This window comes from Camellia sinensis, chromosome 10 (assembly GCF_055761805.1).
Source record: "Camellia sinensis isolate YWXY chromosome 10, ASM5576180v1, whole genome shotgun sequence".
Classification (NCBI taxonomy): Eukaryota; Viridiplantae; Streptophyta; class Magnoliopsida; order Ericales; family Theaceae; genus Camellia; species Camellia sinensis.
This window is the reverse complement of record NC_138970.1, coordinates 127423609-127441413: the sequence shown is the minus strand read 5'-3', so window position 1 is coordinate 127441413 and position 17805 is coordinate 127423609. Positions and strand designations below refer to the sequence as shown.

Below are 17805 nucleotides of genomic sequence, written 5' to 3'. Positions count from 1 at the left end.
TCCTTTAAACCTACAAAAAATTAAACAAAGGATTTTTCCCAATAAAATTAATTAGTGTATCATTTTCCCAATATAAGTGAGTAAAGAAAGTGTTTGAACCAAATATCCCACAGAAGGCTTCACTTTCTTTCATTTGACCATGTGAGGTTTGACTTTATTTTAGAGGCAAGAGAAATACATTTTCAAGTTTTGTCAATTCGGAGTATTGCTAAAGGCCATTACTAAGGTCCTTTACTAAACAGACCAGTATAAATCATTAAGGATCTTAAAAATAGGTCCTAAAGCAATTGCTTACCTTGCCTAATGGTTGAGTCACCCTGTCCCACATCAGTTGTGATGCAGACAATGTCCGAAATCCAAAATGGACTTACAAGATGTGCTCCACATAAGATGCAAACATAGAATGAACTTAGACACTTCTATATGCCCTTTGAGCTTAGAGTCCAAAGAAATAAACCTCTGAAGCTGACTATTGGACTCAGTCTTCATATCAAACAAATACCCCTATTGTCTCCCACTAACAAATATAGCTAGAATGAAATCCTAAATGAATGAACTATATATATGCAAGAAAATAACAAATGGAACCAAAGCTATTAAAGTGAAGAAAATCAAAACATGCAAAAGAAACAGTGCTTAATTAGCTCCACTCATTTTGAGCAAATATCTCCATACATCTCAAATCCTGGCACAAGTAGTTCTACACTCTTAATATCCTCAACCATTGCTATATATCCTACTTTAAACAAGATATGCTACATAAAACTATAACAATCTAATGAACACTATATATATCAGAAACTAATGAGTATTTGTCAGGCATGCTTCTTTCTTTCATCAAGAAATATTTGATACCTGCTCGCTCCTTTCGGACTTTTGTAACTCTTCTTCTCAATCTTGGCAGTGAAAGTATAATCTAGCATAGTAGGATGTTGACTTAGTCATCATCTGGTTCAGCCGAGAAATCAGGCTCTTCAGGCTTCTGCAACTTTGGTAATTCAACATCCTTCATCTTCTGAATCCCTCTCCTCGTGTTGGCAGCAAATCTTGAAGCCAGAATGGTCACACCCAGGTTCTGTTTTGCCTGAGAAGAAGTTGTGGACGATGATGATGGAGCATTATCATCCTTTTCTTCATCCTCTCTTTCAGTTTCATCAGCCAATCGCTCATCAGAAGCAAATGAGAATGACTCTCTCATGCTGAGGTTCTTTGCCATCAATCTCCTCTTGAATCGGTGCCAAGCAGCCTGAATGAAGCACGCAGCCCACGTCCTCCAGTGGTAAGAGTAGAACCGAAATGTGTGTTGTAGCTGTTTGCTGTGAAGACGTCTAAACTGATTTGCCACAAACTTGAGATCTTCTGCTTGCAACGCAAAGGCTTCTACTTCAACAAGTGCTCTAACTGTTCTTGTGGATGATGGCAAGTTAACAGTTGATTTTGGAAGCAATGCCCAAGCAAGTAGTTCCTCTCCACAGAAATCACCCGGTCTCAAAGTAATTGAATTGAAGAAACCCGTGCGCCCTCCGTTTGTGGTGGAGCTCTCTAGTCTCCCTCTGATGATAAAAAGCATTTCTGTCACGGGATCACCCTCACGAACTATGTAGGTGCCTTGTGTACTTAATGATGATACTAGGTGCTTGCATATGGCATCAAGTAGTTGATCCTCCATCTGTGAGAAAAACGGAACCTGCAATGGGGAGAAGTTAAGATCAGAATGTGGCACTTATTACACGAAGTGGGGGCAGGGGCGGGGATGGGGAAGTAAGGACCTATAGCAGTTTCTAATATTGAGAGCGTGCCTATATTTTATATGTTAAATATATAATATATTCAAACAATTATTTTTTCCCGCTTAGTTGTAATATATATGTATTGAAATATGAATTATTATTGTAGATTAATGTCAATTACAAATCGTCTTAGTCAAATATAAATAAATATTACATGTAAATAGAAAGTACTAGAATATGTTTGAGTTTTTTTTTTTTTTGAGATTTGTAGTTGGGAGCGAGTTTCTTTCTCGTCGGGATGGGAGCAAGCTTCTTATCGGTTTCTTACTTGGGAACACGGATTTACGTTTCTGAATAAGAAACGTCACCTAAGCAGAAAATTCCTGCTACTAAGCCAAAGATGTTAGGAGATGAAAATCTATAGCACTTGATTCCAATATCAGGGAAACATCTTACGCGTCGAACAAGGTCTACACAAAGGTGGCGTTGGATGTCTTTACGTAGATCTGTAGGCAAGGCTTGTAAAATTGACTCTTCATCGACTCCACGTGTTGCAAGCCACTTGTATTGCCCAAAATGGCGCACGCGTTCTTGCAAATCTTGAGGGAGCTGCCGATGTCTCATCCACTCCTCAGTGTCTCGTTGCTTGAGTCTCCACTCTTCAAGCCTCATGGTGAGAGATTGCAAGTAGGTCTGCACTTAAAAGAACGTATATAAAGGACATGCTATACAACTTCAAAAGAATGTAAACAATAAAAGGAGACCAAAAAAAAAGAGTTTAATAGTAGACAGTTGGAGAGCACAGTTACCAATATTACACACACACACACACACACATATATGAGAGAGAGAGCAGTAGGAAAGAAAAAAAAAAACTTAGACTGACTGTATGAACCATTTTATTATTGAAAGGCACAATGAAATTTATAAAAAAAGGCATTTGACACAGAAAAAGGAAAAAAAAGTAGTAAGAAAAAAGTCTTCAAACACCTACAATCTATCCAAGTGCAGATACCTCCAAACCTGCCACTCATACACACAATCCAATGCTAATCCCATATAATCCAGTTTGTCCAAACAAACATAGCCATAGTGTACATGTTTAGCCCTCAAAGGACACGTGGTCCCCCTGTTCCGCCATACATATATGCCAAAAGGAATACCAAACCCAAGGGGCTACGGCAAAAATGACTTCCAAAGTGAAGACTGCTTCCCAGACATGAAGGACGATCTTAGGAAAGGTGCAACCTTAAATATAACAATGCACTAAGAAGTCTTTTTACAGAATAGGTCATAGTATGGTCCTAACATGGTTACGTAGCAGCTATATAGAAGCAAACACTTGAGGGAAAGGCTTGCCATATTTTTGAAGTCCGGCAAAATACACGTGTTTTGTAAATATATTATCAAACATGTAAATATACATATTTATAGATAAATTTTTGCATCCACTTGAGGATTACATGGGCTTTTTCCTGATTATGAAATTGCAAGAGCAGGTGTAAAACACTGCTAGCAGTACTATACGTTTTTCCTCATGACAAAGTAGGGAATTATTTCCATAATGTCCATTGAATCATTATTAAGTTTCAATTCTGTAGAAGAAACACAGAATAATTGAGACGTGGGCTTTAATTGACTTTTGACAACAAGTATGGTTCTTGAGACTTCAAAAGCAGTAAAAGGGAACAAGGATTCCTGAAAGTACCTGCATGTTTCCTATCAAATGGGCAAACAAAACCAGACCCAAGATGGCTATGAGTATCGCAAATGCAGTTTCGCCAATAAATGTACTTGTAGACAAAGTCTGGCCATAAGAACTGCAAAAAATTTAGACAGCACAAGAACAGTTGATCATTTGGGTTAAGATTCAACAAAGACTAACGATATGAAATAAATCTTAGGAACATAGAACAATGACCTAGCTTGATCATGCTCAATGTTAGATAGTTGGGCTTCATATGCTACCATCTTCCTCTATGTAACAGACAATTCGCATGTCCTATTAACATATTGAGCATCCTTTCTTTTCTTTTGCTTCATGTTAATTAAAAATACAGAAATAAGTAGATCCCTCTTCTTCAGCAGTTAAAATTTCAAAAAAAACTCACAATTTACTACTGATACATTTTCTTTTGGTTTTGCACAAGATATCTCAAAAAACCAATAAAATATATCCAATAAGAGTTATGCTAGGGATATACCAAATGTCTCACATGAGTGTGGGTCCCACACGATCCCACATGAGTGAGGGACCCACATCCATGTGAGACATTTGGTCAAAAATTTGATAAAATTTTTGGGGCCTCTAGCATTTTTGATCCAATAATTACCTTGTTTGAAGAATATTCATATTTCTGTCTTTAAGTTGATCATAAAAGATCATTCCAGTCTATTAGGTTCATGTATCTTGATCTATATAGAGTTAAAGTTTCAAAGCCAAAATATGGTCCAAAAAAAAAAACTCACAGGGAGTTCAAATTCCCAACCCTTTATGAATGTCAAGACTACAGCTCTGCTGATAAGCTCTTTCAGAGCCAAACAAAGATACATAGTAGACTAAAATTTGGGCATCACAAAAAATTGCTTCTAGGAAAGCCTCATAATCTTCCAATGGTAAGACACATATGACTAGTAGCTAATAGGATCACAATAAATAAATAAATAAATAAAAGATGAATTTTACAGTGTTTGTAAATAGATAGTTTGTTGAGAAGATCATACCTTAAGTTCTGTAACCCCCACCACAAACAATAGAAGTACTTCTCAAGGAACTTCGAGTTGACGACATTGTTTGTTACTGCATTTTGAAATATCCCATAATTGAAACTGATAGTGTTAGCAGGATTGCAACTACTAAACACTGCAGTACTATTTGCCCACGATATACGGTCCATGTTGTTCAAAGTACCACAATCCAAAAAATGGGGAGAGCATCTTATAGGGCTGATTTCATGTTTGCAAACTGATTTCCAGCACGTAGCATACCGTTCAATTGACAACAGATACCAGGATGCCCCTAAGATCTACAATAACAAAAATCTTATACATTGCAAAAGTGCACTCAAAACACTGAAAATATTAATTTAGCAAAGACTGCAATGTTCATTTTTATTGTAAAAAGAAGGGGTCAGAAAAAAGGGAAAGAGAAGTTACACATACATGACTAGCTAACATATACAGAAGGAGATTATACGCAGCGCCTGCCCAAGCAGTCTTTGCGACAACTCCTGTAGCTTTGATTATCTGAGAACTTAATGGGAAAATCAGATATAATCGAGGAATATACTGAAACAGGACAATCAGTGCAAGGGCATTGTTGGTGTGATCAGCATCGGAACTTCTAATTGCAGGTATAATGAACCATCTGACAATCTGCCAAAACAGTTTAACCTTAGTTTATTAACTAAGACAGTATAATTTCTCTTGATTTGATTAGTTCACTATTCTCACTATTCATTAAAGAAATTGATTAGCACAAAGCATCAGGGAAAAAATATTAGCACAAAGAAGAAAAAAAAACCAAAATACAATATTATTGTAGAAACCTTATATTACATCATCAAAGTCTAATAACTCATATCCATCGCTTACTAAATAGAAAATGACGTTAAAATTAAGATGTCGCGCCAAGATTTGAGCTGTGAATAAACCTTCAGAATTTTGTTTTTTCCTTCTATTTTTGGTTTGGTCACTAATTGTATAATTTTGTAAGAAAATATAAACTCTATGAAGTGTGTTTGGTATGGTCCCGTTTTTGGTTTCTGGTTTCTTTTCTTGAAAATCGAAAAACAGAAACCAAAACAGTTGCAATATATATTCTTCCAAGAAATTAATAATGAAAACAAATTCAAGTACCTGAGGAAGAGGCAGTGTTGCAATGACATCTATAAAGAAGTCAGATTTCAAATACCTTCTTGATATCTTCTTAGGATCCATAACAAGTTCACCTCTACCAAAAACCCTAGAACTTGGGGATACATAAGCGGTCCGAAACTTGATAAAAACATGTAACGAATAGAAAATATCTGCAATTGTTCTAAAGCAGGTGACAATAATTCCCAGATTTAAATCAGTAGTCATACAAGATGATGAATTGCTATCACTCACTACTACTAATGAAGGAAGGTAAAAAAACAATGGATCTACAAAAAGTGCAACCAAACACGAGAAAAGGAAAATTCTGTTCCATTGCAAGAAAACTTCACTTCCTGGATCAATAATTTTCTCCCTCCATGATTTTTTGTGATGATTTTCCGGGAAAACTTTAAAACCCCCAAATTCGAGACTCCCCTTTGTTCTAGTTTTCTCATCAATTCCACTATCAGGCTTGGACAAAGGTGCTGAAACTTTGTACAGAACAGAGGGTTTTTCAAGGTTTTGGTTTCCATCATTGTGAAACCTATGAATTAATTATCAAACCCATTAATCGAATTACTTGAAATGAAATGGGAAATGAAAATCGGAGGAAATTGGTAGAAAATTACCTCACTTGCTTGCCTTTCTTGAACTCCATGCTTTGTAATTTGGTTCAGAATTGAAGATGAAAAGTGAAAGAAAAGATCCAAATAGTGATTAGAGCTCTACCCATTTGAATTCTTGTTGGATTTACTACTCTTCATTCATTGGTTTGGATTGAAAATGGATTTGAAGTGTTCCCAAAATGGGTAAATACTAGTTTCAAATCAACTACGAAAATTTGGAGACTAAACGGAGGGAGAGAGAGAGAGAGAGAGAGGATTGAATTGAGCTGAATGAATCTCTTTGTGGTGGGCGGTGGTTGTCTTATGCGCTTGACTTGCCATTGTGGCCTTTCTCTCTAATAACTGACAGTAAAGAAAAGAAAACACAGCTCCCTACAGTTCGTTATTTATGTCCAAAAAGGATTGAGTCCTAAGTGAGGGAGATGTACAATTTTTTTTTTTTTTTTTTTTTTTTGTTGTTCTTGTGGGTTTTGAAAGTAGAAGGCCTTTAAATTTGATCCATATTTTAGAGGGAAAAAAAAAACTTCCCAAATTTTATCCAAATTTTTTACTTTGAAAAAAATAGTGGAAGAGGTTACAATATACGCTTGAATATTGTAAAAAAAAAAATTATACTTTTTGTGAGAGAAGTAATATATTTTGTGAGATAAAAGTTACGATTTTGGAAGTCGTAATGTGCACTCTAAAAGTAATATATAATTAAAGTATACTTTTTGTGAGAGAAGTTATACATTTTGTAACAAGAAAAAAAAAGTTACTTTTTGTGATAAAAGTTATACATTTTGTGAGAGAAATTATACTTTTTACATAAGGTGCATATCATGTGCACCCAACAAGGGGTGCACATTGTAAACTTTCCCCAAAATAGTTAGCTTATTTGGTTTCAATTTTTTGAATTCAATTTTTTTTAAATTGAGTTTTTTATTTTTAGTATTTTTAGTGTTTTTTAATATTTTAAATATTTTTTTTACTTTTTATATGCACCTAACATAAATGTACCTAAAAAGAAAAATATTAATAAAAAATATTTAAAATAATCAATAAATACACAAAAATACAAAAATCTACTGAATTTATATATATATATATATATATTTTATTTTTCAAATTTAATGAATTTTTTAAAGATTTTTTTTTCTCACAAATGTTATACATTTTAATTGTGTTTATATTAAGCGTCTCTAAAAAGTAAAAAATTTACTTAAAATATTAAAATATTCACTAAAAATAAAAAATATGAAAAAATAAACTCAATTTAAAAAAAATTGAATTCAAGAAATTGAAACCAAATAAGATGATAGTTTACACAAAATTAGTAAATTTTACTGCCTATTTTCATTAAAATTTGTACAAAATCTTTAAGAATTTCATTGTATATAACAAAATACAAAAATGTACCAAATTTTCAATTTTTTGGCCAAATTATGATGGTAGCCCTTATATTTTAATCTTTGTGTCATTTTAGTCTTTGTAATTTCAATTGACTTGATTTTGACCTTGAATTTATGATTTTGTCTCAATTTTGTCCAATTAAATTATAATTTACTCAACTCAGTGAGTTGACCTTAACCAATTCAGTTTACAGAAAAATACGCTTTTGGCGACTAAAAAATTAATCGCCAAAGTCTGGTTTTTAGTTGCCGATTGTCAATGGCAACTAAAATTTTAAGTCATCCAATTTAGTCGCCGGAGGCTTGTCGACAAAAGTATTGGCAACTAAATTTATGTTGGTTGCTAACACTCTTCTCTTTGACTACTAAAATGAACTTAGTAAATAATTGACACATTTTGGCGACAAAAGGTTTAGTCGCCGAAAATTTTCAAACAAAAATAAAGGTCTCTTTGAACGATTAAAATATTTATTCACAAATATGTTTTAGTTGCCGAGACATACTACATTTACCGACTAACTGTTTTAGACACAATTTTTGTCACATTTAGCCACCAAAATCATAAGAGAGTTTTTGCCTATATTTGAATAATAGGAAGGTAATGTGTTCGGAGGCCAAATCACAAGGAAGTAAAGTGAATTTTGCCCTTATTTTTTTAAATATTCTTTGTAAATATATTTTTGCAAAAAGAATATTTAAAATAAAATAAAATAAAATAGTGAGGAAAATTAAAATGAAATGACGTTGGGTGTGTTATATAAAGTGTTAAAGGATATTTTCGTCTAAAAAATAACAATGTAGTAATAGAATGTGGTCAAAATAAAATACACCAATAGCTTATAGGGTTCATTTGAATGCTTTAGGCAAAGCGATACTTCTTAATAATTTAAGATGTTTATTTATATGTTTTTAAAATTTAAGAAATCAAAATGATATTTTTCTTAATAATTTAGAGGGTCTTCATATGAATAACCCTAAATATTATATAAATGGTTGATGATTATTTAACTAATAGGTCACTATATTTGGATTGAGTGATTTGGAGAGAAAAGAAAAGAAATGAAGAGAAATGTATTTCTCTTACTTACTTGGATAACCTAAGTAGAGAGAAATGGAAAGAAATGGAGAGAAATGGACAGAAACTCATTTCTCTTATAAGCCTCATTTTCAATCTTCCCAAAAGTGGAGAGATTGGGAGAGAAAAGAAACCACTATTTTCATAATACCATTTTTGTCCCTATAAAAATAAAAGAAATAAAATGATTGAAAATATAAAAAGGTTATTTTAGTAATATAAGATAAAATAATTTCTTTTCTTTTCTTTTAATGAAGTCTAACCAAACAAGAACGAGAGAAATTACAATCATTTCTTTTCTTTTATTTCTTCATTATCCAAACAAAAAAGAAAAAAATTACAATTATTTCATTTTTTTCTTTTCTCTTATAATTTAAATAATCATTTCTTTTCTTTTTTTTCCTAAGTTGCAAACATAAAACAGTCAAAGCCGTCCAAACTTCAATTTAATCACAGATAACAAAATTATCAATCCATCACCCATAAATCAATTTTAATTTTAATTTTATAAATTTCACCACTAATTTGAATTTTTTTTGGAATAAAAACAATTTATTTATTATTATTATTTTTTTTTGGTTGAAAGTGTACAATGTAGATGTTTGGCAAGAAGGTTTGGGTGGGTTAGGGATTAAAATAACCACAAAAAATAAAATAGGCTATTTTAATCACAAAAAATAAAATATCAAATTCAACCCATAATCATTACAATCATCTCTCACAAAAAAAATCAAAAAGTCAAAAAATTCTCCCCAAACTAGGTTAAAATAGCCTAGGCTAAAATAGCCAAAAAGTCAAAAAGCCAACTCACTTCCTAAACGGAGGTTGAATGTGATTTATACTTTTTTGAGTTAATTTGAAAGAATATATAGTATTATCATATACTATATAATTATAAAAAATAAAAAATAAATTATAGATAAAATGGTAAGTATTTTATTATTATTATTATTATTATTATTATTATTATTATTATTATTATTACTATTATTTTACTAGTATTTACACAAAATATGCTTGCATGAACCATCACTAAAATTATATATTAAAACTTACTTACATATATTAACGCATGAAGAAAAATATTACAAATTCAAAAAAATTTAAAATTGGTCTTGTTGCTTCATGTTAAGTTTTTGTTATTGCCAATCATGTTTAACAAAATTCCTTTTAGTTGTAAATTTATTCGATCTTTTATTTCAGTGAGGTTATGAGTATTTAGATGCAAATCTAACTAGAATTGTGCCTTGCAGAGGAATTTGTGATCTTAATCCTTTCATATTTGCCACTTCACTCACTATGTACGGGGATCGAGTTGCCCAGTCAACTTGCGGGGGTCTAGGAGGCAGCGCCCCCGAAGCAAAAAACACAAACACAGTCGAAATTGTTTGACCGCTCAAGCGATCATTTATGTGCTCAAGCGAAGAAAATGATCATCCAATATTTTTGTAGAGCACCTGAATTTCTGGGAAAAAAGTTTTATCGCTTGAGCAGTGAAAGTTGCGCTCGAGCGTTCAGTCTATATATTTCACACTGCCTTTAGTCACACCGTTCGAGTGGTGAAATGTGCGCTCGAGCGGTCTGTGCGATCCTATTTTATTTAAAGTGTAATGTCCACTATTTTTAAAGTTCAAGCCGTCTAGAATTTTAGAGAGGAAGAAAAAAACGAAGGTTGTGTTTGATAGAATTTTAGAATTATGATTTGAGAATAGAGTTGTATTTTGAGTTTATGAGTTTTTGAATTATGATTTGAGTGTGAAAAATTTGTTTGGTTATGAGTTTTAAAAAGAGTTTGAATTGAGTGATGTGACATATAATATTGAAAAATTGGTGTTTTAAAAAGTGTTTTGAAAAGTGAGTGTGAAATTAATTTTCTAAAGCTTTAACCAAACAACACACTCAAACCAAGGGATAGAATTAAATTTCAAAAGCTCTACCAAACAGAGCCTCGTGTTTTATATTGGAGGCTATTTTATATGAGTTTTTTTTGGTGTATAGAAGGTGATCGATTGATTAACAAACTTCAGATTGTTGAACATCAAGGTTGGTATTTGTGGGGGCCGAATAGATTATTACGTAGATTAGCCGAATAACTTAAAGAAGGAAATCAAGTCATGTACTATACGGCTCTATCCCAGAGGGACAAAGGCTGAATAACTAGATCAGCTGAAGAATTAGGTGTAAACCGGGCCGAATATGAACAGGTAACCGAATGAGCGATTGTTCATTGGACGAAAAGTGGGCCCAACCATCAACATCAAGGACGACTATAAATAAGAAGAGCATCAGCTAAAAAAGGTATGTGAGAATAAGTAAGTTTAACTTGAGATATAAACAACCAAGAGAGTATACACTGACTTATCCGTTGGAGTGCTAATTCTGGCACCCCCGACCAGAGTGTTCAATCATTTTCAGGTGACTAGCTGAGGATCACGAGCATCCTACTGGATCCAAAGAGTATTTCCAAACCACTTCTCCACAATTGGCACTGTCTGTGGGAATACTTCAGCACATCCATGGCGGGCGTGACGGAAGATCCTCCCGTAGTCACTGACGACCTTACGCCACGAGATGATACCACTCCAAGCAACATGCTTGGGCCAGAGAACATTGTCGCACGAAGGGCCTTGAACTTCGACTTAGTTGCCCAGACCTCACCTCGACATCAGCATATGAGACAATACAAGCGATTATGGATCAGGCGAAGCAAAACGAACAGAGGTTGGAAAACATGATGGTTGAGAACGAGTGCCTTCGACAAGATTTGGCCTTGGAGGTGGCAAAATCCCAACAGGTTGCGTGCTAAGATCCGAGATGACCTCTAAGAAAGGATGGTCGACTACCTCGAATTCGGAGACAAGATAGTGGCAATGATTCTGACTCATCATCTCCATAATCCAAAAAAAAGGGACGAGTCGAAGTCCCTAGTTCTTCTGAAGGGAGTCTGTGTGCACGGAATAAACGAAGAAGAAATGATTCAGACGAAGAGGATCAACATGACCCCTTTGTGTGACGGATCGCAAGGGCAGTGCTACTCAAAAATTTCAAAGCTCCATCGTTCACCCTATACAATGGAAAATCAGACCCCACTGATCACATTCGTCATTATAAGCAAGCCATGACGTTACATGCAGACGACGAGGCCCTCATGTGACGAATATTTCCGAGAAGTTTGGGACCATTGGCAGTCAGATGGTATTATAAATTGGAACCGGCATCGATTAAGAGCTTCCATCAACTTCAAAAATCCTTCAGGGCAAGGTTCATCACCAGTGAGGTCCAGCTGAAGCAGGCTGATTCTCTCTGGGCAATGCAAATCCAACTAGGAGAAACCCTACGTGCGTATTCGGCGCGCTATTGGGAATGCTTTAATCTTGGAGATGATGCTTGCAATGACTCCATGGCCATCATCGCCTTTAAAATGGGGTTGCATCCTGATAGTGCCCTCCGTAGCTCCTTGACCAGAAGGCCCCCCAAAACAGTCTGGTCGTTAATGAAGAAAGTCGAGGAATACTGCAAAGTGGAAGATGACGCCCTGCGGGTCAAAGCCGGCCACAAGGCCAACAAGACGGCCACATTTGAAATCGTTCAGCCAATAAATTCTGTACCATCCGGAGCCCTGAACCACGGAATCAGGCTAAACGAGACAAAAGATGAGATTCGTGCCGATCAAATGACCAATTTTCACACTGCACTAATGAACAACTTCAAGTGGATAGCAGGCGCATAAGGCGCGCGAACAAGAAATATACGGAGTTGTCAAAGCCGATCAGCACGGTTATGTCTAAAGTTTAACATTTTTCATTCTTCAAATGGCCACCCAAGATGGTGGGACCTTTCGACACGAGGAGACGGGATAGGCGATGCAAATATCAAAAAGACTACAATCATGATACCGACAGTTGTTATGCGTTGAAAGATCACATTGAGGAGTAGGTACAAGATGGTTGGCTTAAGCAACACGTCCAAAAGAATAACTCAACCAAAACAGTTGCTTTACTACAGGATTCACATCCACTCGGCGTAATCACTATGATATACAGCTTGCCGACGGCATCCGCGGTACATATAATTCAGTTGCATCCTAACCCCCAAAAGCAAATCACACCAGCGAAATGGCCCCATGAAGCTGCCAGTATTACTTTTGATGATTCTGATTTGGCCAGCGTAATGCTCCCCCACATTGATCCCTTGGTCATCGAACTACGCTTAAACCGATTCACCGTTGAACGTGTTCTCATTGACCAGGGGTACACTTCGGAAGTCATGTACTATAAGACCTTCGTCAAACTCAGCTTCACTGAGTCGGACCTTTCTTTAGCTCATTATCCATTATTCAGCTTCAACGCTAATCTGGAATATTCATTGGGCAAAATCACATTGCTAGTTCGAGTGGGCTCCTGGTCAGTGGATGTAGAATTTTTGGTTGTTAAGCTTCCTTCGCCGTATAATCTCATCATGGGACCAACTTGGCTGTATATCATGCAGGCCGTTCCAAGCACCTATTATCAACTACTTCGCTTTCCGACTGAACGCGACATTGAGCAAATTTGAGGTTCCCAGAAGTCGGTGCAGGCATGTTATCTTCTTGCCGCAAAGACACCAAGAGAGCTGGAAGTGAATTCAATTGATGTGCCAGATCGAGAGAGCCTTGACGCCGTTGGGCGGCTTCCAAGTGAAAAGGAAACCGGAGCCTTGGATTGGGTTGAAATTGATAGGAATCCTAACAAGTTCTTCATGGTCAGCGCCTTCCTGAATAAAGTCGACAGGCAGGAGCTAATTTCCTTCTTACTCGGCAACTGTGATGTATTTGCATAGTCACCATATGAGATGTCGGGGGTGGATCCATCTGTGTCTCAGCACCGCTTAAACGTTGATCCCAGATGTAAGCCGATTATTCAGAAAAGTCGGCGGTCAGCCGCAGAACACACTGCTGCTGTTGTTGAAGAAGTTGACCGGTTGCTTGATGCCGGGGCAATCCGCGAAGTGACCTATCCTACATGGCTGTCGAATACTGTGGTTCTAAAGAAGAAAAATGGAACTTGGCGTGTTTGTGTGGATTTCACGGACTTAAACAAAACTTGTTCCAAGGATTGCTTTCCCCTCTCCAGAATAGACCAACTCGTAGATGCAACGGCACATCATCAACGTATGAGCTTCCTGGATGCTTACAGAGGCTACCATCAAATTGCCATGCATCCGGAGGACCAAGACAAAACTGCATTCCTCATCCCAAGAGGAACCTATTGCTATAAGGTTAGGCCTTTCGGGCTGGAGAATGCAGGGGTAACCTACCAAAGACTAGTCATTGCCATGTTCAAGGAGCAACTCGAACGTACTATGGAAGTGTACATCGATGATATGGTGGTCAAGTCCAAAGAAGAGCAAACTCATCTAGCCAAACTGGAAGAGACATTCGACATTCTTCGCAAATACAAAATGAAGCTGAATGCTTCCAAATGGGCCTTTGGCATCGGATTCGGTAAATTCCTTGGCTACATTATTAACCACCGTGAAATCGAAGCCAACCCGAGGCAAATCACAGTAATTCTAGAACTCGGCTCTCCTCGGTCGGTCAAAGAGGTTCAAAAGCTGATGGGAATGGCCGCCGCACTCAACAGATTCATCAGTTGTTCCACAGATCGCTGCCGACAATTCTTTCATACCCTTCGGCAGCGTAAAGCTTTTAAATGGACCCCTGAGTGCGAAGCCGCTTTGGACGGTTTGAAGACTTACCTCCGATCAGTTCCACTTTTGACAACACCTTCGGTAGGTGATCCGCTCATTTTATATCTGGCAGTTTCTGACAGACCCGTCAGCACCGTACTGTTAAAGGAAGAACTAGGGGAACAATGGCCAGTTTATTATGTGAGCAAAGCAATGGTTAATGCCAAAACACGTTACCTTCCGTTGGAAAAAACTTTCCCTTTCTTTTGTCATGGCAACAAAAAAACTGATGCATTACTTTTAGGGGCATACCATTGGGGTACTAACGGACTACCCCCTATGCTCAGTACTCCGTAGTGCAGAAGCATCAGGGCGCGTTTTAAAATGGGCTCTCGAATTCGGCCAATACGATATTCAATTTCTGCCCAGAATCTCAATCAAGGGGCAAGTGCTCGCCGACTTTGTGGCTGAATTCACTAGATGTCTCGCCAACTTTAAGTCTGATCAAATTCAATCTAAGCCGAACTGGAGAATTTACGTTGGGGACATTTGGCAGTTGTGTTATGATGGATCATCCAACCAACATGGCAATGGGGCAGGCGTAGTGATCATGGCTCCCGATGGGGCAATAATCGAGCAGGCTGTCAAACTGGGCTTCGAAGCATCGAACATTGAGGCCGAATACGAAGCATTGTTAACTGGCTTACAGAACGCATATCTCCTTGGTGCTTGGCGTCTGCTTGTCTTTTGCGACTCAAAGCTAAAGGGGAATACGTAGCCAAAAATGACCGTATGGCAGCTTACATGAAAACGGCGAATTCTTTGCTGGCAAAATTCGACCATCATGAATTAAATCAAATAACCTGGGATCAAAACACACATGCAGACGCCCTGGCTTGCCTAGCCTCCGCCATCAACTCAAAAATTAAGCGGACAATTGAAGTAGGATTCATTCCTGAGCTGAGCATTGCCCCCTTAGAGTCAATTAAAATCAATATCATAGAATCAGGTCCAAACTGGATGGACCCTATCACTACATTTCTATCTTTCGAACAACTCCCGACGGACAAGAAAGAAGCGCACAAACTGCGAAACAAAGCCCTGCGATATTACTTAGATCCGCAAGGAAAGCTTTACAAAAAATCCCTTTGTGGTCCATACCTAGAATGCGTTCATCCGGATAAAGTCGAAGAACTCTTGACCGAAATACACGAAGGTAGTTGTGGTGCCCATTTTAGTAGGTGTTCTTTGGCTCATCGAGCTATAACATAGGGATACTACTGGCCGACCATGAGAGCTGATGCCGAGTGTTACGTTAAGAAATGTGAGCAGTGCCAGAAGTTTTCCTCTTTAACCCATTTTGCTTGTCGAGGAGTTGAGCTCAATCACCAGTCCTTAGCCGTTCGCTCAATGGGGGCTTCATATCATCGGGCCATTGCCACGGGCCCCAGGTAACAAGTGATTCTTAATTGTCGCGACAGATTACCTCACAAAATGGGTTGAAGAGGAGGCACTAACGCACATCCGAGATACTGATATTAGGCATTTTGTATGGAAAAATATCATAACACATTTCGGCATTCCAAGAGCACTCATTTTAGACAATGGCACCCAGTTTGATTGTGGCGTATACCGAGAATTATGTAGCACATATGGTATTCAGCCCTATTTCTCCACCCCAGCTTATCCACAGAGCAATGGTCAAGCTGAAGCCTCCAACAAAGCCATCTTGGACGACATTAAGAAGAGACTGGAGAAAGTTAAAGGCAGATAGGTCGAAGAATTGCCCAGTGTGTTGTAGGCTTATCGCATTACTCCGAGGCGATCTACTAGGGAAACGCTGTTTGCTTTATGCTTCGGAACCCAGGCAATCATCTCCTTGGAGATCGGCCTCCCAACCTTGAAATCGAAAGTTTTTGATATGGGCTGAAATGATATGATGTTGGCCTTGGATTTGACTTTGATTGAAGAACGACAAGACCGTGCCCTTGCATCCATGGCACGGTACCAGTAACAGCTCGCTAAGTCGTACAATCAATGTGTTCAGCTATGCCGTTATACACCAGGAGAATTGGTCCTCAAGAAAGTACTTCCCGCTACCAGGAATCTGGCTGATGGAAAACTGGGTCCTAACTAGGACGGTCCCTATCAGATTGATTCGATCGCAGGAATAGGGGCATATCGGCTCGAAGACATGGATAGAAAAAGCTAGCCGCGCCTATGGAACTCCACACAATTGCGCAAGTTTTATCATTAACTTGTACAGCATGACGACCTATTTTGATTTTACACCGTGTGTATCTTTTTTTTTTCAATATAATGTCCTCTTTCCCAGTGAGTAATGATTGTTTGAAAAAGTTTTCGAATTCAGAGCGCCCTTCATGAATGACACGATTGGCCAACACAAAAAGCCTCCGAATCCGGAGTGCCCTTTGTGAATGACACATTTGGGCCAAATAAAGCCTCCGAATTTGGAGCACCCTTCATGAATGACGTGATCGGATAACACAAAAAGCCTTCGAATTTGGAGCGCCCTTTGTGAATGACACGATTGGCCAACACAAAAAGCCTCCGAATCCGGAACACCCTTCATGAATAACACGTTTGGGCCGAATAAAGCCTCCAAATTCGGAGCGCCCTTCATGAATGACATGATCGGCCAACACAAAAAGCCTCCGAATTTGGAGCACCCTTCGTGAATGACACAATTGGCCAACACAAAAAGCCTCTGAATCCGGAGCGCCCTTCATGAATGACACGTTTGGGCTGAATAAAGCCTCCGAATTTGGAGCGCCCTTCATGAATAACACGATCGGCCAACAGAAAAAGCCTCTGAATCTGGAGCGCCCTTCGTGATCGACATGTTTGGACCGAATAAAGTGTCCAAATTCGGAGCGCCCTTCATGAATGACATGTTTTGGCCGAATAAAGCCTCCGAATTCGGAGCGCCCTTCGTGAATGACACGATCGGCCAACACAAAAAGCCTCCGAAGTCGGAGCGCCCTTCGTGAATGACATGATTAGCCAACACAAAAAGTAAGCCTCCGAATTCGGAGCACCCTTCATGAATGACACGATCAAGCCGAAAAAGTCTCTAAATTCGGAGCACCCTTCAGGAATGACACGTTTGAACAGAAAAAGTCTCCGAATTCGGAGCGCCCTTCGCGAATGACATTAGGGTCAACACAAAGAAGCCTCCGAATTCAGAGCGCCCTACATGAATGACACGTCTGGGCCGAATTCAGAGCGCCTTTCGTGGATATCGTGAACAGTATGAAGTAGTAAATCTGCAAGCATTGATCGAAATTACATGTCTACATTCAGAATAATGTGTTTTATTCAACAGATCATAAGTACAAGCTTTACATTAAAAAAAAAAAATACATCAAAATTATTCGGCGCCGCCCTCGTCGTAGTCTTCTCGGCTTCAAAAGCCTCGAACGGAAATGTGTAACTTT

The 17805-nt window shown here is 37.8% G+C and overlaps 1 protein-coding gene across 1 annotated transcript; it reads right to left on the bottom strand.

Annotated features, from left to right (window-relative positions):
• Positions 1 to 619: 619 nt before the first annotated feature.
• On the bottom strand, positions 620 to 6658 carry LOC114310773 (putative cyclic nucleotide-gated ion channel 14). Its single transcript, XM_028256870.2, has 7 exons — positions 6218 to 6658; positions 5589 to 6132; positions 4893 to 5105; positions 4455 to 4756; positions 3439 to 3550; positions 2187 to 2423; positions 620 to 1687 (listed from the first exon to the last, which is right to left on the bottom strand). Exons 1-7 carry the CDS (start codon positions 6244 to 6246, stop codon positions 938 to 940), a joined length of 2187 nt encoding a protein of 728 aa, XP_028112671.2. The 5' UTR covers positions 6247 to 6658; the 3' UTR covers positions 620 to 937.
• Between the last annotated feature and the right edge of the window lie 11147 nt (positions 6659 to 17805).